Source organism: Pituophis catenifer, unplaced genomic scaffold (assembly GCF_029215685.1).
Source record: "Pituophis catenifer annectens isolate HBS135680 unplaced genomic scaffold, rPitCat1.0.hap2 SCAF_2, whole genome shotgun sequence".
Taxonomy (NCBI): domain Eukaryota; kingdom Metazoa; phylum Chordata; class Lepidosauria; order Squamata; family Colubridae; genus Pituophis; species Pituophis catenifer.
The window spans coordinates 108250177-108277617 of NW_027256882.1; the positions used below are offsets into that span (position 1 = coordinate 108250177).

The 27441-nt window shown below is 38.1% G+C and overlaps 1 protein-coding gene across 3 annotated transcripts in view; it reads right to left on the minus strand.

The window, feature by feature from the left end:
• Positions 1-494: 494 nt before the first annotated feature.
• Positions 495-27441, minus strand: part of PPP2R2B (protein phosphatase 2 regulatory subunit Bbeta) — a 254662-nt gene continuing 227715 nt past the window's right edge. For all 3 annotated transcript variants that reach the window (XM_070933946.1, XM_070933947.1, XM_070933948.1), the window contains 4 exons: positions 17141-17305; positions 2947-3116; positions 2246-2337; positions 495-774 (listed from right to left, as the gene is read on the minus strand). In XM_070933946.1, coding sequence (XP_070790047.1) covers positions 495-774; positions 2246-2337; positions 2947-3116; positions 17141-17305 — 707 coding nt within the window. The remainder of the gene's footprint in view (positions 775-2245; positions 2338-2946; positions 3117-17140; positions 17306-27441) is intronic.

A 27441-nucleotide genomic window follows, 5' to 3' on the forward strand; every position in this document is an offset into this window, starting at 1 on the left:
AATAATGTAAAACGAAAGAAAAATCTCCAAGTAATTTTTTTTAAAAAAAGAGATAGCTTAATACAATGCATCTTTGTTTCATGGCCTTGGCTGAGTTTTGTTTTCTTTTTTCGTAAATATAATTTAGTAATCTTACCTTTGTTCTAGATTACAAATTATCTTTGTAAAGGAACTAAATTACCAGCAACTACTGGGGAAATGAAAGCATACAGAATTCAAGCTCCCTGTGGTAGTAGCAGCTTGGTTGCTTTCAGTACTTAAAATTCAACTGTTCCTAATTTGCTTTGCTACCCAATTTCTTTATATTGGGGGGAAAGCAATAAGTGTTGGAATCTGAGAGTTTACCTCTGCACAGTTAGTGTCTGCAGAGGAATGATGGAAAAAAAAAAAACAAGGAGGAGAAGAAAACAGGACAAAAAAAAAAAAACCTTTAGAAAACTTTTGTTTTCTAGTCTCCAGAATATTAGATTCCCAAGGAGCATCTCTTCTCCCTCCTAGTTAACCTTGTCTTGAAATATATACAGGTTATTTGTTGCTGCCACTGCTATTATATTTTCTGAAGGATGCCAAGCTGTATGCAGGATCTTTTTGCTAAAGTCCAGACTGTCCACGCTAATTTCATCTTTCCTCCTTTTGCCCCCAACACAAACTTTGCGAGGCTTCAGGATGGCACGGGGTTTGCTGTTTTCTCTTGAGGCTTCAAGAGTCACATCACGCTTGGTATTGCGATCAAACATTCTAAAGAAATTGTTGTAGGAGCCAGTCATGATGACACTGAGAAGCAAGCAAAAAACAAACAAACAAACAGTCAAGTGAAATTTAGAGCCTTTTTAGTTTTCCAACTTCTTTCAACCACACCCCATTTCAGCACAGATCCAGTTTTAAGACATACCCACCATATCTCCTCTCTTAGGGAGAGGGATGGCTCAGTGGTTAAAGATGCAGAACTTGTCAGCTGTAAAGCTGACAGCCTGAGTTCGAGACCTGAGCACCACACAATAGGGTAAGCTCCCGTTACTTGTCCCAGCTCCTGCCCACTTAGCGGTTTGAAAGCATGCAAATGTGAGTAGATGAATAGGTACCACTTCAGTGGGAAGGTAACAGCGTTCCTGGTAGTCATGCTGGCTACATGAACACAGAAATGTCTTGGGACAATGTTGGCTCTCTTGGCTAAGAAATGGAAATGAGCACCGCCCCCTAGAGTCGGACATGACTGGACAGGGGACACCTATCTTTATCTCCTTTCTTGGGAAATCACTACAAGGAGACCCTAAAGAAGTGTGGGATGGAATAGCAAGAGAATGATGATAATGGATCCAATTAAAAGCTTCAGCAAGTTCAAGAGTTGGCTTGGGTTGCCCCCATAAATATTTAGATCAAGGGGAATGCTGCTTGCAAATAAGGAAGGATCCCAATGCAGCACCATCCCTTAGATTAGGGTCTTTCTTGGGACTGGTGGATTCAGAGAAATATTCCTGTCCACAAATCCTGCAGGCCAATATTTAGAGTGAAAATGTAAAAACTAATTACAATGGCAAGTTAATTTCATGCTTAATTTTATGTTACAAATGAGCAATATTCAAATTACTTTTTAATTTTCTAATTGTCCATAGCCGAAAGTATAATGTTGACAAAAAGAAACATCCCAATTCCATTAGCCATAGTTTCCAAGGAAGAGTTAGGCAACTATATATAGGTCACTTCAATTTAATTTCTATTTCATAAATGGAGCCAATTAAATCTTGGCTTTGCATGCGTGGCTTTCATAAATTCTAATTTATGTAAGTTAGTGCAAGTTCCTTTTCATTTTAAAAACCCCATAACTCATCCCAATGCTAATGTACCATAAGAACATTAATAAGTTGGTGTCATTGTGTGCAGCTCATTTCACCATCAGTCCTATGCTTATCAAGTTTTTGGGATCTGTATGCTTGGCCCAACATAAGTAGTACATATTCAACTATCTTAATTCAAGTAACTTCTCTTCAAATTGCTTGCAGCTGCTCTTTGTATGTCTTGTGTTAGTTTTCTGGATGACAAGAGTGACATTTGAATGAGTCATGAGATTTATTGTAGAGCATTTTTCAAGTTTCAATGAAATTTGAAATTTAATGATATTTTATCTTTAACCAAAAAAAAAATCGTTTCTGCACTGCATGAGGAAGTAAAGAGCAGAAAAGATAAAAGTGGGTGGATTTGAGGAATCAGAAAATGAAAAATAATAATCCTGCATATAACTCCTCACCTGTCTGACCCATTCCATACACATTCAAATTTATCAAAAATGCAATCATTCTCATAGAGGGAGCACAGCTTGCTGCGGAGGTAATCATGAACCTAGAAGAAAGAAAGACACAAAGAATAAAAGGAAAGAAGCAGTCAGAAGTAAACCTGCCGGAAGGCATCTAAAGGCGAAACGAAGGCCAAGGCAATGCGTGCGAGTGTTGGCAAGCAGCCGCAGAAGAAGCAGCTGCAGAAGAAGGTGAGGCAGGTGTCAGGGTGTGTGAGGCCTGGTAAGTAGGGCAGCTCCACCCTCCCATCTCCACCCTAGCTTATTTTTTACCTGTGTGCCTCACTCCACCCCCTGCACCCCAACATGGTTGGGGTCTAAATTAGGGCTAATTTTGTGGGTGGAGCTTAATTTGATCACATGCGCTCAAAAACGTGATAGGGCTTTTTTTCAAGGTGGGTCGTCTTTTTGGAAAAACATGGTACTAAAACCCACCAAGAGTCTGTTTTTTACTGCATTAGCAATATAATTGAAATCGGTAAATTATGTGTAGGCCAAGTCCAAGATCTCACAGCAGTAATAAATAAATACATGTAAAAATAAATGGTTTTGAAGCATTTTGGGATGTTGTGAAGACACCCACACTTTCAAACACTGTATTTAATACCTACACCCTTCATTCACATCCCAGGAACCAAAGGATAAAGATAAAATACCTGGTATGTCTCAATAGGTCTGTTCTCCATATTCAGATCCCACACCTTGACAGTGAGATAATCCCTGGTCATGATGTATCTCCCAGTATGGCTGAATTTTACATCAGAAATTGAAGAGATGATCTCAGAAAAAAAAGATCTGTTACTTGGATCTTCGGGCTCTTCAAAAACTACACGAACCACACACACACAAAAGAAACAACATAAATATAGTCAAGGTATCTGTATCACTCAGCTTAATCTGATAAATTGTGAAAATATTTGAATATTCCACATGGTCAGTCATAAGGAAAATTCTGCGAGTACATGTTAAAAACCACTAAAAAGACTTAACATATTTGCTGGAAAATAAATTTTCCTGAATTTAATTACCTTGACTTTGGCGTAGAAAGAGTTAAAGAATTATACTGCAAATGAATCCCACTGAAATCAGTGGAATGGAACTGCACAGATAAAGACTTACATTTCATCAATTTCACTGGGAAACTAAATGATCACATTAGATGCAATACCTTTGAGGCTGTTGTGCTCACAACTCAAACCTTTTATCCATACTAATTTTCACTTATTTCATGTATTAGTTTAATATAGAAAGCAGCACCATACATTTCTGCAGGCTTAGTCATGCTTACAGCTGAAGTGATCCATAGAAACCAATGGAGCTTAACTTAGTCACGACTAAATCCTACCTGCTGTGTGTTAAGATGTGGGAAATTACCATGGTTATTTCATATGACAGAATTTGATTCAATGTTTAGATAATATTAAGTCAACCTGACAATATAACAAGAACACTATAGAAATAAACTCCCTTATCATTCTTTTCATGTATCATGAAAAGGCATTGGAGACAGCTACAGTCATACAACTAAACGAGATGTTCCTTATTGAATGAACGATTCAATAGAAATGAAACAATTAAAACAAATTCTTGAAAAATGAAAAGTTCTTGGCACTGATATAAATTTTCAAAAATTTGTTATAGTCTGCCAATGAGAAATCACCATTGTACCAAACCCTGGGTGCAGATCTGGTTTAAAAATGAGAAACCCAAGCATGAATTTATATGCTGTTCAGAGTTGCTTTGAACTGTGAGATGTGTGGCAAATAAATTTAATAAGAACAATAAGAATAATGCAGCATGTTAAAATTAGAAAAGCCAAACATCTGATGGTTGGTTAACAATCTTTTTCAGGCCCTGCAGAGATGCTTTGGCAAGTTAGAGAGACAAACTTCCCACGACTTACTCTCTTAAAATCAATGAAAAATGAGTGCTGTCCACATCAGGAATATGCCCTCAGCACATCAGGCAAAATTTGATGCAACTGACAGGCTGGTGAAAATAGTGAATTTCTGTGCTAAACCATAGTGTGGTTTCTTTGTTTTTTTATTTAACATCATCATCAATCACACCATAGCAAAAATTAAGAAAAGTATATTTCACAAACACGAAGTCCTTAGCTACATAAAAGATACCTAAATTGTCCTTTCATTTAAAAATGTATGCTTAAATATCAAACAGTTGCTCTGTGAGAGAGAGGGGCAGTCTCTTGAAAGCTTGAAGCAAACAGCTATATTTCAAGATGGAGCTAAGACAATTTGACAGGAAATCTGCAACCGTGTAGACACAAGAAATGAACAAAGGTGAATTTTCTAGAGACAATGGGATTTCTTTCAACATACATATACCATGTAAAATCATGAAATAGCAGAAATGCTGTATGCATCCTTCTCCTCAGGGGAGGTATTGCTTCGCTAGACATTTAACATCTAGGCACCACAGAACATTTTTCAAAGGCGGTATAAAACCGGCAGTAGCAGTTTCATAAGAAAAAGACAACTTATTAAGCAAAGGGATTTTTTTTCCTTTTACTTTCTCTGCATAAATATTTGACCAACTTTATTACTCTGTAGTGGAACACCGGGTTGTAAATCCTGGTTTTTGGTATATGATACAGGCAATAGGAAAAATAATTTTCAGATGCTAAGATAAATGATCTCTCTACAAATATGAAATGGCATTCCTCACAGCATTCTTAAGCTTGGCGTTTACTCACTGCCAGCAGGAAATGTGATGACTGGCAATTTTTTCAAAAATATAATAAAAATATCACAGCAGAGGGAAAAAAAAATCAAGATCTCAGGTGGCTTGTACAAAGTATCAAACTTCTATATCACGATCATGGACTTGGCCACACTAGGGAGCACAATTTGGGAGATTAAAAAAACCTAACAAACATCAGCATCAATTCTAGGAGATCTATCCTGTGTAAACATAGCTTGAACGTGGCAGTAGAAGCCTGGGACTGACTGTTTCTGATGTTGACACAAGGGAGAATTTGCAACTACCATCAAAATGTCAACATGTAGTACAAATAAGAAGTGTAGAGCTATCTTGTGTGTGACATGGGGATAGATGTAACATTTTTCTTCAGAGCAGTCTCTGGAGGCTTTAGATTGATTGGGCCGGGATTACTGGAAGTGTATGGAAGGTTAATCCTTCCCTTGTTCTGTTTTCTTGATCAAAGTCACCTCTCCCAACATCACTATTACAACATCACCCATCAACCATACTTACAGATAATTCTGTTCCTCAGCTTACAACCACAATTGAGACTGGAATTTCTGTCACTAAGCAATGCAGTTATAAAGTTTGACCAGATCAGTTTGATCTTGTGGTTAAGACACCAGGTCGCAAAATGTGATTGCATGACCCTGGGAAATTGCAACCATCATAGATACATGCCAGTTGCCGAGTGACTGAATTTTTATCACATGACCACAAAGATGTTGCAACAGCCATATGTGTCAAAAATGGTCATAAGTCACTTTTTCAGTGTCATTGAACATTTGTCACTAAAGTCAGGGACTGCTTGTAAGTCAAGGACTACTTGTAGTACTAACTATACATTGCCCTCACCCATCAGATACATTGGCCCTTTCCTTACGTGATGAAATCCACACCAAAAGCTTAAGCAGGTGAGGTTCACCTTTGATCAAAGGATGGTGTCCTTAATTTAAGGATCTTAATTAAGGATTTAACATTCTTTTGCAATTATTTTTCCCCCCAAAATAATTTCCCCAGAATAATTCCAGTGGTAAGAAGAGTTGGAGATGGAGAAAGTGATAGAAGTCCTCGATGGAAAATGAAAGAATGGACAGTGATAGACATTGAGTTAGGATATATGTTTGATAATAAGAGTGTTGCTGGATTGAAGCAAGTAGAGGATAAATAGAAAGGAGGTGAAAAAGAGAGTAGAAGGCAACAATAACAGTGAACTTGATTTCGGTGACTTAAAAAAAATAATGGTGAATGTGATCTGGTGGTGGCTTCTGGAGGTAGACATTGGATGGCAGATTATCCAACTGCTGGGCATATTCACCCAGTAAAGATGGTGTGGGCCATAAAGAGACATGCCAATCTAAGGGCATAAACCCACAGAACTGGGGACGAGAACCTGAAACCATTTCACCCCTAGTTATTCTTTTCATAAATATCCCGTTCCAGTAACCATTCTTTATATGTTTTATCCTTGAGTCCCCTAATCATCTTTGTTGCTCTTCTCTGCGCTCTTTCTAGAGTCTCAACAGCTTTTTTACATCATCGTGATAAAAATTGGATACAGTATTCCAAAATAGAACAATTATTTTAAAACACATAAAGAATCATATTTTGCTTGCAAAGATTTAGAAATGGATTTAAATCTAGGTTTCCTTGAATATATCCAAGCCCAACAAGTTTAGTAAAAACCACTTTAAAAGAATTGTGATTTATTCATCAAAAGAGTGACATCAACACCTTCCTCTGTATATTTTCATTTTAATTATCTGCAATTACCAGATGGTGCTCTTTCATTAAATAAAAGAAGAAACTTGACAGTACCATGACAACTTACACAGAAGGAGCTTTGGATTCAATTATCACCAACTAGTAGCCAAATATTGGGGAGGAGAGCATATTGCCAAAGGATACCTTTAGACAGAGGAGGGTTTTTTCCATATTATACAAAAGTCAGTCACTACTAATTTAGTTTTGTTTAGTTTAGTAAAACCTTCTATTTCTCCAGAAAGTAAGTAAATATATCTAGCCAGGAATTTACACCAAGTGGTTGATTTCAGTTTTCTGCCTAACACTATCCTCAGAGGGTAAGATATGAATAAGGTATGGAATTGTGTGTATAATATCAAATGTGTACAGGAAGTTATAACATTTTCTTTAGAAACTCTTGCAGTTTATTATTGTTATGGTTTGTTGCACAGTCAGCCAGATGTTCAGACTGGATTTGGATTTGGCATTTTTATTCACTTATCAAATCCTTTCCAAGGACCTGGAATAGACAGATGTTGATGTTTGATGGTATTAGAGGTACTGTCACTGTTCCCAATTGCAGTCCTTTGGAATTGACTGATGGTGAATAATGTTGTTGTTCTTGTTAATTTGTCTGGTTGTTTTACAGACTTTTGGATGTAGAGTATATTTTTAGTATGAACACAGCATTGCATTTTCTTTTTTAACAAGTTAGCAGCTGAATATGGGCAGTTCTATAATATATCTTCTTCAACAATAAAGATTTGCAATTAAACATTTAAAAATATTGTTCAAAAAATATTTTGACGTTATTAATCTCCCATGAGATTGGCCTACCAGGCTAAATCTGATCCTGCTACCAGATGAGTTGTTGCTAATACTACTTTAGAAAATGACCTCAGGTGAAGCATTTTCCATGCCATTTTCATCTGGGGTGTCTATTAGCCCTAAAGTGGATGAAGTTTAAAAGATTATTAAATAGCTGATGTAGGGTACAGAATTGTGTAAACAATTGTCAAACCTCAATGATATTATAAATATCATTGAAAGGCAACCCCAGATTTATTCTGGCAGTTGATTTATATTCCCTTTTGCATCTCAAATACCAATGGACATTTTCCAGAGCCCATATTTCATGCTCTTTTGAAAAGCAGCTTGCACAAAACTCCAGTTTCTCAGGGGCCCTATCATGTGAATCAGTTAAGAGCAAGTTAACTGAATATAACCCACTATTATGCCTGTTTTACACTGATTATTGACTTAATTTAATTTAGCCTGTATTGCATTTTTTTCCAGGGCACTCAGATGCATTTTATACTCAATTAATTATATTCAACAGAGATTACAAGGTCAAATTTTTGGTTGCCCTTTTTTTCTTTCTAACAGGGGTTTTCCCCTTATCTGTAATTCCAAAGGCTTACTATAACTCAAAATTTGAAACAGGGGCTAAAATGTGTAGATTTATGCTGCTGAACCTATTACTGTATTTTTATTTTATTTTAGAAATCAATGTTTGACCCTATCTTTGTTTAAAGCAATTTCTATTCTTTTTTTAAAAAAATAATTTTTGATTATTACTTGTGAGATTCCCCGAGGGAACAATAGCAGCTGAATTTTCAAGGAATTCTCCTTCATGCTAGATGGCCAGGATGGATATTATTGAAATTATTTCAGTGTTTTGACCTTTTAAACACCAAAATACAATGCAGGGACGAGGTCCTCTCTCTTACACACATTTAGGTTAGTGGGAAGATTTCGGAATATTGATGGTGGCCCCAGGAATACTCAAGATTAAACAATGGGAACAGAATGTAAAGATTTAGGCACTGCTTAAGGGGAAAAGTGGTTTGGGACCTCCATCTATCCATCCTACAGACTTTGGATAATCTATTATACTATGGCTAAACCTTTTGACACAAATATCATACATCCCCAGATAATCACTAGTTCCATCTGTAATCTTTGAAATGTTGGGTTAGAGCAACATTGTGCTACATAGGCAATTTTGAAGTATCTATCAGTCCTATAAGGTAGACAGATCAGGAAATAGATTCCACAGGAAACTAGAAATCTACTATATTGAGAGAAGTGGCAACAGAGAACTGGCAACAGAAGCTTGACAGTTTCCCGCAAGTTCCCTTTCTTCCCTCTTCTACCCCATGGAGTGGTGGTGGGATTCAAAATTTTTTACTACAGGTTCTGTGGGCATGGCTTGGTAGGTGTGGCATGGCTTGGTGGGCATGACATGGGAAGGATACTGTAAAATCTCCATTCTCTCCCCACTCCAGGGGAAGGTTACTGCAAAATTCCCATTTCCTCCCTATCAGCTGAGACTCGGAAGGCAGAGAATAGATGGGGGCGGGGCTAGTCAGAGGTGGTAGTTACTGATTCTCCGAACTACTCAAAATTTCCGCTACCGGTTCTCCAGAACTGGTCAGAACCTGCTGAATACCACCTCTGGAGTGGAGGAACCAGTCTCTTTCTAATGTTTTCCTTCCTCTCTGGCCTTAACACATGCTTCTGCATCTCTTGTTTCCTAAATAGCCTATGGATGGTTTCTACAGAGTCATCTCTATGGCATTCTACAGTATCTTTCTGACCTGATCTGATTAATGTATTATCACAGCCCAAGAGCCAGGCTCTAAGAGGGCAGCAGGTTAGACCTATCAGATATTACCCCCACAGATAGCAGGCTCTTCATCTCTCCACATTGAAGGGCCTTCCTTGGTCACCACCAAAACCTTTCCAGCCAGAAGGCTGTCAAGAAGAAAAGGACAGCTCCCCAACAAAATCAGCAGCACACACGTAAGTGGCACATACAGACACATCAAGTCATCTGGGTGCCTCATTCATTATCTGCTACCATGGAGGGAGAAAAGCTTCAGCTGTGCACATTCAGTGAGGAGGGGATTTCAGCCTCTAGGGATTGCTTTCCACTACTGGAAGCAACTTTGGCATCCAGCTTTGTGCCCCTTGTTTCAGGCTTTCTTGTTCCTGACTTTTGCGATCTTCTTGATCTTTAAGTCTCTGGGGTTTTCCCTTGGTATTTCTAAGACTTCATTTGCCTGTCAGATTATGGATTATTAGTCTCTGTTTTATATCTCTTCCTCAAGTCAATCTGTTGCACAAAACATAATCTTTATCCTCCTGTCCTTACTCCACTCTTGTAGTTACTCTTTGATTGCTTCTGGCTGTCTGTGCTTGTACTTTCCTCCTGCTTTTCCTTCAGCTCCCTGCCAATTGCTTGTGTGCTTGTCTCCTGGAGCAGGGGTCTCTAAGCACGGCAAATTGAAGACTTGTGGACTTCAACTCCCATAATTCCCCAGCCAGCATGATCTTAAAATCACCAAGTTTGGAGACCCCTGCTGTAGAGGAAAGAGAAGATTGAAAAAGGATAATGCTTCTTCTGAAAAAATATCTCATCTGTAGAACATTACAGACAGCAGTTTTGCAGCAGGGGAACATGGCTGTCAGCTTCTCACATAATATGATAAAAGTGCACCATTTTTACGAAACTAGCAACCATTTGAAGAAACCAGCAATTTTTCAGTCTTGATGGGCAGCATCTCTTCTCCCACTGGTGATTTTTGTGTTACTCTTAATATAGAGAAATTGGATATCAGAGAAACTGGCAGTCAATCCTTCGTAAATTTGACTTAGGGGAAAAAGTAGACAGCAGTGTAGTAAGTTACACTACAGTAGAGCTAAAGAATCTTACTGAGTCCTGGGGTCAATAGTTGTATAAATGGAGAAAACAGCCTTTCTAGATGTTTCCTGATGTTACCTTCTTCTTGATATCACTGTATGCCACATGAAGTGTTTGTGCCTGACAGAAAGGACAATGATATCGCTGTGTGCCACATGAAGTATTCTTGCTTGACAGAAAGGACAATTAAGCCAAAAGTGGAACCTATTGTGACAAAGTTACCACTAGTTTTTTTATTTTGTTATGAAGATAGCATGCAATTGGAAAGAGATGCCCCATTCCAACTTAACAGAAGTTAAGAGAAACAGCTTCATAATATAAACTCAGGTGAGGTATTGAATATATACAAGGTTGTTCAAGTTATTTGGAAGGGCCCATTATCTTATAATATTTTCATCCCTCCACCAGTGGGATGAATCAACTCTTATGTTGATTTTGATCTTCTTTTATAAGGTCGGTGTCAGCACTTCAACCTGCATTTACTCTAGTGCTGACATAAGAAGGAGAAGAGGAGGCAGCTGGCAAGAGGACGCTTGACTTCTCACCTACTTATTTTCCCTGAAGATAATATCCCCTAGGAGATGAGATGCGAGGGGGGACATTCCTGGGAGCTGAAGTAGTAGATATGGGGAGAGTGTTTTGGAAGAGGGCCAATGAGATGCAGAGAATTGGGGAACGGAAAGGGAAGGTTTGGGGTCAGGAAGTCAGTATTGGCTACGCCACAATCGGGGACAGGTTGTTGTGCTTAATAAAATGAAAGATTTCTTCAAAGACTATTTGTTTGGAAATGCAATTTATTTTATTTGAGACGACATCGAAACCTGACAGTCAGTTTTAACTGAATATATATTGAATGTATTTAAGTGTACACACAACTTTACTTTTCATACTCCAATATTATGTTAAAAGTAAAATCAGGTAATTCCTGTATCAAAAGGAAAACAACCTTTGCTCCCCATCTGTTCTTTCAAACTTTAACATGGTTACTGATGTTATTACATCTTGCTATATCTCAGGAAAGCTATTTATTTAGGGCAATCTTCTTTTTTCAGTCTGAATAACTATGAAAAACTGTTCCAGAGCCTTTTGCTAAAAAATAGCAAACTTCTCCTTTTCTTCCCCAGCTCAGAAATGAGAAGGCAAATCGGTTTGTTTTTCCCCTTCTGATTGATTCCTTAAAAATGGTTTACAAAATCTGATAGGACATACTGAAGTAGAACTTGGTTTTATTTTACTAAATCCCCAAGGTAAAGGATGAGACCACTTATTATTAACTCTAGGATTTTAGAAGATTCTTTTAATTCAGGAATGACCTTCATACTTGCTGCTGAACTGAACAACTCTCACCTTCTCTTTCTCTCTTTTTAATTTCCTCTTCTTTCTCTAGAATAAACAAAACTAGCTTAGTTTTTCCTTCAAGCTCTCATTTCAAAATTAGCTATGTGTACTTTGATAAAAATGCAATATCTTGTTTTCTAATCAAGTTCTCCCACAAGACAAACAGTATTTTTACTAAATCTTGCTGCATAGCTGGCTTTTTTGTGTCTACTATACGCATGAGACTAATACTCCTGATCTATTAACATATTCAGTTCAATAAGAGACCCTGATGTGTGTTTTAAACTGCTTCAATTAATCTTTAATAAACAAGTCACAGCTTTTGGCTGGGATTTTGAGGATATGAAGTTTTCATGAAGCACTTATGCATTAATGTTGCATGGCCCCACCCATCTATGTTTAGTTAACAGATATAGAATTGCACAGAAATATATGCAAAAAATTGGATTTGGTAACATTCATAGTTCATTGGAAATATCTGATTATATAAAAAATGTAAATGAATACAAGTTTTATGGCAATGAAGCTTTGTCTTTCAAGGTCTAGAAAAAAGGCTCAAAATTAAATTAAAATTGAACGCTAACAGTAGAGACATTTAAAAAATTGCATTTCTTTTCCCAGGAATCTTATTTCTCTGTCACAATTTTGTTCAGAGATGTCACCCTTGAGAGTGCCCTGGGAACGAAACCTAGAGCACTTCATCTTCTGCAGTGGCTATCTGCCAAGAACAAGACAGTTTTATAAAGAGCAGCTTCTCTTCTGGAATTCAAGAGCACAACAAAGGTTCAGCTAGAAAGCTGCTTTGATGCCCACAAGCAGATTTTGTTTGCTGATTATTTATGCTTCTGAGTTACGCAAATGCTACCAAGCAAATATGATATGAAGAACTGAGTTAACATTATATCATTCCTGAGAGCAAGTATGGTCTGATGGTTAAAAGTGCTGGACTAGGAGCAGGGAATCTCAGGTTCTAGACTTCCACAGAAACTGCATGGGTGACCTTTTAGGAAGTCATTTTGCCTCACCTCTAATAAGTATCAGACTCTTCAAAAAGTCAGCTGATAATCAGAAACCCTCGTCATGTTATGCATTGATAGCTTTTCTGTAAGAACTAGGTAAGCAAAATGTAAAAAGAAGCAGAACCTGCAATTATGTGGGACAAATGAGGAAAAGAAAAGGAGATATTGTAGTACATACGACCACATTTGAGACCCAAAATTTCTGTGCTTAAGCAAGCCAGTAGTTAAGTGATTTTTGCTGCATTTTATGACTTTTCTTGCCGCAGTTGTTAAGTAAATCATTGCAGTTATTAAGTTAGTAACGTTGTTAGGTGAATCTGACTTCCCCATTGACTTTGCTTATCAGAAAGTCACAAAATGTGATTGCATGACCCTGGGAAATTGCAACCATCATAAATGGTTGCCAGTTGCCGAGTGACTGAAGTTTTATCACATAGCCACGAAGATGTTGCAACAGCCGTACATGTGAAAAGTAGTCATAAGTCACTTTTTTAGTGCCACTGAACTTTTGAACAATCACTAAACAAATGGTTGTAAGTCAAGAACTACCTGTAGTACTAAATATACATTGCCCTCACACAGCAGATACATTGGCCCTTTCCTTACAGTGATGAAATCAGCACCAAATGCTTAAGCAACCATGAGGTTCACCTTTGATCAAACTTAAGGATCTCAATTAAGGATTTAACCATTCTTTTGTCATTATTTTTTTCCCCAAATTGCTCTGAGTGTGGATGGATTGTAATTCCAGTGGTAAGAAGAGTTGGAAATGGAGAAAATGATAGAAGTCCTCAATGGAAAATGAAAGAAGGAACAGTAATAGACATTGAGTTAGGATATATGTTTGGATAATAAGAGTGTTGCTGGATTGAAGCAAGTAGAGGATAAATAGAAAGCAGGTGAAAAAGAGAGTAGAAGGCAACAATAACAGTGAACTTGATTTCAGTGACTTAAAAAAAATAATGGTTAATGTGATCTGGTGGTGGCTTCTGGAGGTAGACATTGGATGGCAGATTATCCAACTGCTGGGCATATTTATCCAGTAAATATGGTGTGGGCCATAAAGAGACATGCCAATCTAAGGGCATAAACCCACAGAACTGAGGACAAGAACCTGAAACAGGTTAAAAGTTGCTTGTGATTTGGAAGGTTGTTTGGCTGCTTCAATATCTGCCAAATTGACCTGACAACTTGGAAAAGAAAGTGAAGACCTTACATTTCTCTTCCTACATTTTCCCTTTCAGTTAAGACTTCCTGCTTTCTGCTCTCATTAAAAATACAACTGCTTTGAAATCAACTGCATTATAAGCTCCAGTGCTTCTCCTAACCCATTTCTCCTTCTCTTGCCAACTATCTGCTGCATCAGGCACAGTATCTCATTGCAATGTGTCAGGTAATTTTTATTATTTTTTTTACCAAGTCAAACCTTGCAAATGCCAGTGAGGAAAAGGAATGCAGTCTGAAAGTAGAATCTATCAAAGGTGAAATGGTGAAAAAGTGAGTTTGCATAATCCAGGGGCACCAATCAGAACTGGCATTCGGGGAGATGCAGCAGCCCTTGTTGCACAATCCCATTTAATACATGTTTCCCAAGTGACAAAGGAAAGGGGTAGTAAGGAGAGAGTGTACTGGCATACTTGCCAGTGAAGATGGTAGAGTTTGGTACAAAACTGTATTAACAGAATAACAGAGTTGGAAGGGACCTTGGAGGTCTTCTAGTCCAACCCCCTGCTCAGGCAGGAAATTCTATACCATTTCAGAGAAATGGTTGTCCAAGCTCTTCTTAAAAACTTCCAGTGTTGGAGAATTCGCAACTTCTGGAGGCAAGTCGTTCCACTGATTAATTGTTCTAACTGTCTGGAAATCTTTCCTTAGTTCTAGGTTGCTTCTCTCCTTGATAAGTTTCCATCCATTGCTTCTTGTCCTGCCTTCATTCTGCCTTTGGAGAATAGGTTGACTCCCTCTTCTTTGTGGCAACCCCTTAGATATTGAAACAGTGCTATCATGTCACCCCTAGTCCTTCTTTTCATTAAAGATCCAGGACAGATCATCAGATGCGAACAGCCATATTTATGTCAAGAATGCTCTTTGCCCAGAGAAGAATTGTGAGTTGGCTTTTTAAATTGAAACTGAGGAATAAACCACAGATATGGGATGTGCTAGAGAAGAGGCTGATTAAAGCACGTTTATAAAAGATTTCCTCTGGGGATAGGGAAGATCATCTTTAAAGGGCAGAATTGCATTTATTTTGAATCTTGATGAACAGCCTAAATTCTAACTTCTAGGTCTGCTGAATCACAATCGACTGAGGAGCTGCACTTCTGAAGGATAGAAAAAAAAATCAATATTGGCCATCAAGGGAGAGATCAATCTGAACTTGTTTTCACAATTGCTTTGAATGAGCTCTAAAGGACACTGCAGCAGCAGCAGCAACAACAGAACAAAGGAATAACACTAACCAAGCCAAGGGATCTGTCGTTGGGAAAGGAAGGAAATGATCCCAGCTTGCAGCTTATTATTAATATATTTAATCTGAACTGAACCTTCTATTTTACAGTAATCAGACAGCGGGAGGAAGGAGTGAAAAAAAAAATACCCAGGCTAACCAAGCAATACAAGCGATAGAATCAGACACTTGCAGCAGCCAAATAATTGGCTGCTATGGGATTTTCCACTATATTGGAGAGATAAGACCGAAGAGATCATTTCCAGAAACTGATTATTAGAGGTTAGGAACTGATTTGGTAGCAAAAGACCACTCTAAATTACAGTAGTAATATAGGCACTGGAAACTTTTTTTATCCAAGGAGATCACCTTTAGAATTTAATTTGTTATCCCAAACTATACTTCAATAGTTCAAAAAAGGAAGAAGAATGTACTTTAAAATAATAACTGGGATCACAAAATCTTTGGAAAATTGATTGTTTATATTAGGAAGTTGATCAATATTTCTAGAAGTCAAAATGTGGGTATTGTTCAAGAAATGGAACAGGGTAGTATAGGAAAAACAGAACATGTACCGTCTTATTTTCTCTTGGGCCCCAAAATAAGTACTAGGTCTTATTTTCAGGGGATGTCTTACCCACATGCGGCAGGAGGCTGCGTGTTATGAGCGACGACACCAGCACAACGTGCCAAGCTCCTGCCGCAATACGCCACGCAGCATCCTGGTGTATGCAGCGGCGCAACCTGCCACATGGCATCCTGCAGCAAGCGGCGGCACCAGTGTGATCCGCCATGAGGTGTGCAGCTGTGAGCAGCCACAGAAGAAGTTGGGCAGTGCAACAGGTGTTGGGGCATGGGAGGCCTGGCTGCAGTGATCCTAAGGTAAATGGGTGCAAGGCATGTGGGACAGCTCCACCCCCATCTTGATTTTTATGCCTGCCCTTCGCCCCAACTTATACAACCAGACAGTGGGCGGGGCTTAACTAGGGCTTATTTTTGGGGGTAGGGCTTATATTAAGTGCAAGCATAAAACTGAGGCTAGGGCTTGTTTTTGGGGTAGGTCCTATTTTTGGGGAAACACAGTAGTAAAGAAAAAGCAGATATAAATCGGTTCAGCTCTAGCATCAAACCATGATGTATCATTGCAGGAACAAGTGGGGTTATATCTTAATCTGGATTGTTGTCTCAATCACTTCCTTTGTGATGTAGGGCATAACCCTGGTTTATAAGCAAGCTATGATTTGTGGACACCGGTGGCTGCATTCTTGAATATTAAATCAAAGGATAATTTTATACAAAGTAGAGCCAAATGCCTCTGATTTGCTTATCTAGAGCAGGGAGAAGAAAAAACTAAACCTTGGGTTGCTTTTTTTAGTAAACCATAATTCCATTTTTTCTCTTTCATAGTGACAAAACTTAGTGGCATAACCAGGTTTCCCATGTATGAAATCAGCAGTCCACTGCTTATGCCATTTCTTGTGCCATCCAGGCATTTTCTGTGTATTTTGAACTTCCAGTTTGACACTAACCATCAAAAGAAGATACCTAAGAACCCAATGAATCAGTTATGGAAGTGTTTTCTGGAGGTTGCTTGTTCTAGTAGGATGGATTTCACAGGCAAAGGAAAAAAAATCATTCCTCATGTTAGTTAGCAAAGTAGAAAGGAGTTGATCACCAAAGGAAGAGATTACTGTACTTTTTTCTTTATCTTGAAGAAGGATAAATGGAGGCCACTTATCACAAAAAAAAAAAAAAACCCCCACACCATAATGCATTTTTTCTTTTATATGCTAGAGGAAATCCTTCCATAATACAAAATTCATTTTCAACATTTCCTTTTTACTATGTTTTTCGACACACGGCTCGACCATACTCACATTTGGAGTGTCTGTCACACAAAGCAGACGTTCTCATGTCACACAATCTTATTGTCCCCTTGCTGCTGCTGTAGACAAAGGTGTTGCAGTGATGTGGATGGAATTCTGCAGCTGTAATCACTTCTGTCAATTCTTCCATGTTTGCTGGTTTTATATCTACAATATCTGATGCGCGAGAGTCAAGGCAACATAAATAACACAATGTAGAATTTCTCAAAGCTAACCTCAGGATGATTTAGGTATGATAGAGCATGTTAAGTCAGGACTTGGGTGTTTGGGTTGAAATTGCTATTCATTCACTAGGGAAACTTTGATCCAGTACTTTCTGTCTAACGCACAGGACTTTTATGAGGCAAAATGGAATCTGTGACAAAGAGACATGTTTCATCTACTCTCAAATGCTTGCTGAATAAGAACTCCAGCATTTATCCAGCAACTGAGCATCATTTTAGTAAAATACATATTTCCACACTTAGAGGACAATCCTTAATGGTTCCAGGCAGCTACCTACATATCCTAACATAATTAGTCTTGGCATTAAATTGATACGAAGTAAGAAAATAAAAAGACTTGTCATGGAGCAAATCCCTATGTGCAATGGGAGTTTACATTATAAATTGGTCAAAGTTTTCAATGTTACTATCTTTTGGTTCAGAGAAAATAATGGATTTTTCAGTTGCTTTAATTCCAAACTCTACTTCATTACAGTTCTTGCAGACCTTAATTACAAATCCCAGAACTGGGCTCAATTGTGTCATTAAGTTGAGGACTACCGGTACAAAAAAAATTTCCTACCTTTTCTAACTATACACATCAGTGGGATTTTGCTCCCACTGTTAGTTATTTGGGAAAATCCTCATTTCACTTCTTTGTCATCCTTCCTTCCCTTGGTTTCCACTAGATATGTTGGGATTGTTTGATCTCTGAGTCTGTAAGCCTCATATCCATCCCCATAACACATTTTTCTGTGTGGAAGCATGCATGCTTTGTTTTATCTACTATCAACCCCAGTCCAGGTATTGACTCTAAACTACTCCCCACTCATTAGTCAACAAGCTGATGTAGCTCACAATAGACTTTTCTTTTCAGAAAGCAAAATCAATCTGTATTATCAGGGGAAATACTCTGAGGAAAATAAGCAAATTGGTCAAATGAAATGGAGAGGTTAGTTAGTGAGAAATTTAACCATGTCTATTCTTTATCTCTGGGACGTTGTGAGTTTGTGGGCAGAAATGGTCTCCCTTTACCTTTGATGTTGACTACTGAGTAAGATGATCCTTCTTCACCAAACTTGAGGGCAACCTGCTTTTACCTGCCAAATACCTAGCTGGAGTAAGTTGGTGTGGTTGGCAATCCGGAGGCTGGCCTTACAAGTGGAAATGAGACTATGTGTCTTCCCCTTCTGTTGCAAACTGATGCAGTGTTTGCCTTGCCAATTCATCCTGAGGTGTAGATGAATTGGTGCCGTTCCAGTACTTTGCTCTCTGCTTTGCCTCAGCCAGCCAAAACAAGTTTAATCTCCAATTCTGTACACATAAGTCCCCAAACATAGCGACCTCCCTCAGAACTGCTGTGCCTCTGGAGGTCATGACTCAAGATTGGGAACTCTTGAGGTAAGGGGAAGTGGAAACCGGCAGGAAGAAAAGTTAGTGACATTTTGTTTAAGTCTATCAAAGAGGGTTAACATTCGTTATTAACAGGGATAAACCTCACCCTTTGCTACTTAGGAGAGAAGCTATTCTTCAAACACGTCCTCAGTGGCAGCCATTTCCAATAATTTCAAATCCAAAATGACATCTGCCAATCCTATGGGTGAACAGTTAAGTAGTAAAATACAGGTGGAAATACGGTCATCACATTACCCTTTAAGCATGCAATCTAAGTACAGGTAGTCCTTGACTTATGACCACAGCTGAACCCAAAATTTCTGTTGTTGAGTTTTGCCCCATTTTATGACCTTTCTTGCCACAACTGTTAAATGAATCACTGCAGTTGATATGTTAGAAACCCAGTTGTTAAGTGAATCGGGCTTCCCCATTGACTTTGCTTGCTGCAAAACGTGATCACATGACCTTGGGAGACAGCAATGGTCATAAGTATGAATCAATTGCTAACCATCTGAATTTTGATCACATGATCATGGAGATGCTACAAAGGTTATAACTGTGAAAAATGGTTATAAGTCACTTTTTTCAGTGCCATTGCAACTTTGAATGGCCACTAAATGAACTGTTGTAAATCGAGGACTACCTGTACAGGAACAAAGTTGTGGAAAATTATGGGTTACCCCACAAGCTTCATTTTTTATATTCATGTGCATTTAGCTGCTTTTAGAGACACATATATAGTTATTTAAAAGAGCTGAAAAACAGCTGAATGAAAAAAAATTGAACTACATCAGCATGCTTTCCATGTTAGGAATCCCAAGAAGGCAAGGTTCCTGAATATATGCAGGCTTCTAATCATGTTTGGCTACAGATACATAACCCCTCTTTTAGACCAAACAATCATAGCCAGTTATTTTCACCCTACTCTCGAGTAGAGAAGTACCTGCCTAAGGCATATTAATTAAGTACTGCCTTCTGTTCTTGAATCATAGAGGCAATTTGGGAGCTGCAACTTAATGGAAAGTATTTTTTTCATTCCAAAAAAGCCCAGGCTAAACAAAGGCTATTATAATTTTATCTTATTTTACTGAAGGCCAAGAAAAAGAAATCCTAGCTTGCTAGGCAACTGAGGGTATAGTTTTCCATTACAAGCCACCAAATAAATATTTTCTGTTTTGTGGAGTTCTTGGTGCTGACAACCAAGCTCAGAGAGCACTGCAGGAGTTCAACCCTGAGCTACATATATTCTCTTTTATTGGATCTTTTCGGTTTCTGAGTGTCACTTGGGACCAGCCTAAGAGCTGAGGAAATAAAGGTAGGGTCTGACTTGCAATTGATTTCCCATTATCAAAATGTTTCTACATGCTGCTAGTTGCAATGAAGGCAACAGAATTGTAGCTATTTCCCTTGATTTCTCTGGCTGAGAGAACCTGTAATTATGAAGAATTGAGTATAAAGCATTTTCCTCAAACAATCCATCCCATGATGTCATCTTCTTTTCCCAGAGCAAAATCTCAAGTCCTCTAAGTGTTACTTGTACTGCTTACTACTAAGCTGAGCATTTCTACACCTTTTATTAGGGCTATTATGCAGCATCTCCAAAGTATGCAGGAACAGAGGAGTGAAGATTACAAACTTTTGCCAAGACAGATCGACTGACAAGCTAGACAAAGAAAGGATCTAATGCTCTCCAAAAGCTTTTAGTTATGCTCCCATACATCTCTCCCTGTTTACTTGGCCTAACGTTTTGCTGGATTCTTATTGTTCCTATAACAAGAAATAGAATCTGTCAAATGAACGTTGGTTAACTACATGGAGTTATCCATGTCATGTAAAAAGATAGAGCTGCTTTTCCATTGCTTTTTCCTGGGATACTTTTCAGTCTCACCTACAAGCTTGGCATGACTTGGTCTTCTATGCAGGTACTAACCAGATACACACTTTGTCAGCTTTGGAAGCCATATTAGGCCGGAAGCTTCCATGCTGCCACCTTCTCCTGTGTGGGAAAGTAGGAGGGGGGATTTAGTAGAGGGGTTGTCTGTAGACATAATACAAGGTCAAGGTCAGGCCAATCCTGCATCTGGAGAAGGAGTAGTCGGAGTGAGGTCTCGAGATGAGATGGATGGTGATTGGAGCATGTGATGAACTGAGGAGTGGAGGGGATGGTTTTGGGGGTTTTGATTCACTGAGGGAAAACCTGGACCTCTCAGATTCCAGTTTTCTCAGATGTGCCAGTTTACCTATTCTAGTAAATAGAACTTTGAAAAATGCTTGCTTCAGAGTCTTTACTTGGAGTTGGGGTTTTTCTGGAACGCTGACAAACCTATTTGCTTTTTTTTTTTTAGATCAGTCAAGGTTGGTTATATGTTGTGCTATGGGTAATAAACAACCTTCAATTATCCAAATAATGTTCTTTTGTTCACTTCTATTTATTCTCAGTTGTGAACTGACAAACGCCTTCTACTATGTTCCACGAAATCCTATGCATGTTTATTTGGAAGTAAATCTCAGTATATTCCCTATCTATATGAACATAGTTAAGACTGCGGCCTTCATTTCTTTTTCATGAAGACAATCTTACAGCATTCTGTTTACTTCCAACTGTCCATCATAATATATTCAGTATCTTCCCTTTCTTCCTTCTCTCACCCAGGCGAAACACAGGTTAAGTCTCAACCATGGAAATTCAGTCAGTAATATTGGGCTAATCCAGGGGTGAAATGCTACCGGTTCGCTCCGGTTTGGGTGAATCGGTAGTGATAAAAACTACCGGTTTGGGTGAACCGGTAATAAAAAAAAATGTTTTAAAAAAGTAAAAAAAAAAGAGGTTCCTACGATTGCGCGGCACAGCTGTGATCATCGGAACCTCTTTTTTTACTTTTTTAAAGCATTTTTTACTACCTATTTGCCCAAACCGGTAGTAAAAAAATGCTTTAAAAAAGTAAAAAAAAAAAAAGTTGGCCACGCCCACACAGTCACATGACCCTCCCCACCAAGCCACGCCTACAGAAACAGTAGCAACAAATTTTACATTTCACCACTGGGCTAATCATTTTCTCCCGTCTGGACAAGCTTGGAAAACACTGGAGAAGGGACCACTAAAGAGCTCCTGAAAGGCATTTAATAAATAAAATATATCTATACATTAATAATATGTCCAAATTTTCTGCCTATAAATAAATCTAGTTTCCTTTAAAAATGAAATGGTATCGAGTGCATGCCTTGCAAAAATGAAAAAAATGTCAAATAGTAAAAGAAAGCTAATGAGGACTAAATTATCAAACCATGTAGCAGGAACAGGATTCCGAGCCAATATCATATCTGCATAAGAGCTGTAGCTTTCTAAGGTAAGACTTCTATCCACTAGTCACAAGTAATGCTATCCAGCCACCCTTAAGCCAGTGCAATGTTATACATGAACTTGGTTTTCGCAACTGTAAATCGTTATCCCATTTCTACTTCCCTTCTTTCCAATCTGCGCAGTCCTCTGACTGCCGTCCAAGAAAAATGGGGGACAAAACCTAGCCAATCTTATATACCTTTGATGGTGACAGAACAAAGCGCGGAAATGCTATTTTAACACTGGTATAGCCAAGGAAGATTTAAGCCTGTCTCACATATGGGTCATGAAGGAGATGAAGGCATTTTTATATAAATAAAGATGTTTTCATGAGGGATTTGTACCACGGTTAGGTGCAAGAGGAGAAAAGCTCAGAGATCTGTAGCAGAGTTCATGTTACAGCTAGCATTATATGTCTGTTATATTTTAAGATTCAATTTAGAAGTCACTATAGATCTAAATGAAGAGTAGATCCAGGATAAATATAATAGTTTTTGTGGATCATTATTTTCCAAGTAAAATCCGTGTGCTGCATTAAAAAATCTAGGATGAAGGAAGCAATCGGGGGGGGGGGGGGTGGAGTTCACAAAAATGTTTGGGTCTACACTAATTACATCTCCAGCCTTTTATTGTCTTGATTGATTTTTTCCTGCACTATCAACTAACCTCCAGGTAATGATGGTCCCTTTGGTCTAAGAGGGAGGAATTGTAATCTTGTTTTTATTTTTCTTCCTTTAGACAAAATAAAGCCACCCAAAATACAAAGATTCATAGAATTTCCAATATTAATAATTCCGCCTGAGAGAACTTTCCCCACTCATTTGGGTCCAAGACTGTCACAAGGCAAAACACTGTAGGATTCATGAACTCGTACATATTTTGGTATTTTTGAAATCCCAGCTTAGTGCAAATACTGGTGCCCTCAGTCACGTTTTAACATAGTGGCTACTAGGGTTAAGCTTTCACACTACAGTAGTAAAAACCCAGCATGAGGTAAGTGTATGGCTTTTTGAAATCTTAGCTTAGAGAGAGCAGAGAGGAGAGAAAAAAGCACTGGGACTCACTTTGCTCCATGTGGAAAATAAATTAAGTTCCTGCTGTTAAAAGGAGTGAATGGGAGACTGAGAGCATCCCATTCCTTTAGAGATTATTGAAAAAAGGTGTCTGTGTGTTAAGATTACTTTCTTTAATGCTATAAAATGGGGAAATTGAATAGGTGGCCATAACTTCCTTCTTATCCACTCACAAATGAAAATTCTGTTTGAGACAGATAAGGAGGTTCAGTTTGCTGGTCATGTCCCCAGCATGAGACCAACCAGAATGAACAGCTGCCTTTACATGTCCTAGATTTTTTTTGGTGATAAAATTAAAGTTTATCGTACACCCTATCTAAATGGTACCCACTTTAAAGTACTCAGATTTGAAATGATTAATCTTCTTATCAATAGCTGTAACATGGACTCTAAGAATTTCCACGGACTGGAAAGGATCGAATGCAACACCAATTTTTAAAGTAGGGATTTGGGAAATTACAGTTCAATTAGTTTAATATCTGGTTTAATGGTTCTTCTGGGTAAATTATGGGAAATAATTAATACCTATCACAATAATCCCCTTTGGAGTAAGCAGTATAAAGCAAAGAACATAAATTGAGTAAGAAATAGGAACCCAAAAAAATTAAAAGCAAGAGGTAAAGAAAGAGAATATGTCTAAATCTGGTTTATATTAACACAATTCATTATACTTCTCCACATTTTTATTCATGTACATTTTCTTGCTTCCATACTTCTTCATACACTTTTATTGCTTAAACTCCTCTAGAGAAGAATCCTTCATTAAACTTCTCTCTTTTTTAGTTATCAATTCCAACTAGATAGGGCTTTTTTTTTTTCATTTCCCAACCTCTTTTTTTCTTTTTGTTTCGTTATTTGATTCTCATTTATTTTCTAGATCAGTGGTTCTCAATCTGTGGTCTATGGATCCCTGAGAGTCCTCAATGCCATCACACGGGGTCTGAGAAGGCTTGAAAAAAAGTTATGATTTAAATCTTGAGTTATGTCAGTGGCCATGGTCCACGGCCACAAAACTCATTTAAAGGGGGTCCATGGTGAAAAAAAGGTTGAGAAACATTGCTCCAGATCAGGGGTGTCAAACTCAAGGCCCGGGAGTGCTCAGATCTGGCCCACAGGGCCATCCTGGAAACAGCAAAAGATTGGCCTGCGGTGCCTCTGCCAATGAAAATGGAGCTCGGGAGGACCACTCTGTTTTAGCTGGCAGAGGGTTGCAGGAGCCCGTCACAGCCCAAAATGGAGCTCGGGAACCCGTTTTTGCTGGCAGAGCACTCAGGCCACCACAGGTGCCCTCGACACGAGTGATGTCAAGCTGGCCATGCCCACCCTGGTCACGCCCACTCTGGCCCCGAGATCAAACAGAACCCTGATGCTGCCCTCAATGAAATTGAGTTTGACACCCCTGCTCTAGATGATCAAACCACCCCAATGTATTGTTTTAGTATTATTACTCTCTTTTGTATTCAATCCATATTTTCCACATACACTTATGTACACCATTCCTTCTATATTACTTTTTATGCTGCTACTGATATACTCAAGTTTCTCTTCCATACAGCAAAGTGGGCCAGAGCTTTTGCTTATAATACAGATAGTCCTCAATTTACAACAGTTCATTTAGTGACCGTTCAAAGTTACAAAGGCACTGAAAAAAGTGACTTATGACCATTTTTCACACTTATGACTGTTGCAGTATCCCTGTAGTCATGTGATCAAAATTGAGATGCTTGGCAACTGGTTCATATTTATGACAGTTGCAGTGTCCCAAGGTCACGTTTTGCGACCTTCTGATAAGCCAAGTCAATGAGGAAGCCAGATTCACTTAACAACTATGTTACCAACTTGCCAACTTGCCTCTTAACAACTGTGGCAAGAATGGGTCATAAAATGGGGCAAAACTCACTTAACAAATATTTCACTTAGCAACAGAAATTTTGGGCTCAATTGTGGTCGTAAGTCGAGGACTACCTGTGTAGGGTTTTTGGCTTCTTTTGCCAAATATTAATTCCTCACAGAAGACAATGTATTACCAACTACTTTCTCCCAGCATTTATGCATCTTAAAATTACTTGATAATATTTGCATCTTTAGTAATCATTCTACTAAGCTACACAAGGTCATATACTTGTTCTAATTTTTCATTTTGTATGTATAACTTGCAATTCCTCATTCCATTTTCCTTGTCAAATCCAACTTTGATACATTAATTTTCATATCGCCATTTCTCGTGGTATCATTCACTTTCTCTAACGTTCAGTGCAAGTCATTCAGCTTCTCAGCCTAGAACATGGCATCATCTGCATGCTAAATTGGTCATAAATATAATGTAATCAGTACCCTTCTAATATCACAAGATTCCTTACAGTTATCCATAAATATACTAAATAAATAAGAGGGCATTAAGTATATATGTTAGTCCCAGCTCAGTGTTGAACCATTCATTAAATTTCCCATTTATTTTGACACTTGCTTTGTTTCTATCATTTGTGACTTGTATTACGTTCAGCCACCAACTTACCCGTCTGTACTAATGCAAAACATTTTTAAGCCTATTTACTTCATCATGCGCTGCCTCAAAATCAATAAATGTAAAATGAAATTTCTCATATTTATTGACTTTTCAGTTATCTGTTGATGAACAGAAGTATGTTCTGGATTACTCCAGCCAATATAAAGCCACATTGCATTTACCAATTTTGATCACTGTCAACCTGTCAACCACAGTTCTACCAAACACCTTCCCAGGCTCACATATAAAGTAATCTTGTTATAGTTTTCGTCTTTACTCTTGCTATCTTTCCCTTTCTATAAGGGAGCAGTAACTGCATTGTCCCAATTGCTGGCAGAGAAACAGATTTGCATAGACTTGTGATAGTGCAGCTACATACCCTGTTTCCCCCAAAATAAGACATCCCCTGATAATAAGTTCAATCGGGCTTTTGAGTGCATAGCAATAAGGCCAAGCACTTATTTCAGGGTTCAAAAAAATATAAGACAGGGTCTTATTTTCGGGGAAACACGGTAGTATAATAATAATAACTTTTATTTGCGGTCACAGACCAAAATACAGATATAATTGCAAAAGGATGTGGGGAAAGTAACATCATAAACAGTTGGCTACCAGAAGCCTTGGCTGAGAGGAATTACAACGGTAGTAATAAAAGTAGTTCTCCTTTAGCAACTGTCTTGTTTAGTCACTGCTTGCCATTATGTCAATGAAAAAGTAACTTTGCAACCAGTCTTCACATTTGCAACCTTTGCAGTCTGTAAAAAGATTATAAAATTGTGATGTTTCATTTAGTGACCACTTTGCTTAACAACTGAATTGCTAGTCCCAACGCTGGTTGTTAAACAAGGCCTATCCGTAATGTTTATGGTTTTGTTATATTTAAAAAGCTGCAAATGGAGCAAGAAGGGAAGATTATTTGTTGGTCTAGGAAATACAGTATATGATAAATTAAGGCTGTGACAATTTCAGTTTATAAAATTATTTGGGGAGCAAAAAGTGTGTAGGGTGATTTTCTTCCCCTTTCCTCTGTACACTTAGTACAGAGGAATCTGGAATCATCCAATGATGCTGAACAATGGCTGACTGGAAAAGACAGCATTTCTTTAAACTGAAAACAACTGTACTGGGGTATGGAAATTGGATGCGTTTAAAGAGGAACTAGCCAAATTTATGGCTGATACACCTACCATTTCTGCTCAACAATATTCACTAGTATGAAAGTAATGATACTGTGAGATTTTAAAAAAACTATATACTTACTTTTGAATAGTATTTAATATTAATATTTAATATTGAAATATTAGCACAATGAATTTCAGACTTGACAGGAAAAATTAAACCAGTACAAAAATATAATCGAATCTTTTTATGGTTAGTCAGATTGCAGGCAAGAAGTTCTTTTGAAAGTTTAAGGAATATTTCATACAGAAGATAATGGTCATGTTTCAAGTTGTTTCTACTAAAGGAAGGAGACTAATAGATAGACTAGTTAATAGTATGGATAAGTAGGGCATGGACTGACAACGAACATCCAGTCTTGTAAAATATTTCAGTGATTGTCTCACTCCAGTGATTGGTGCCCGTTCTCTTGTTAGCAGGAAGCAAGGGCCACAGTTTAGCATCACATTAGGAAATCAGAGCTCTTTCTGAATGTTTATTTGTCTAGATTTGTTTTAAGGATGCTTAAAGGGTGCTGATAGTCTAAGAACAATTGTAATCAAATACTTGTAATACAATGACTAAGAGCCGCGGTGGCGCAGTAGCCTGCAGTGCAG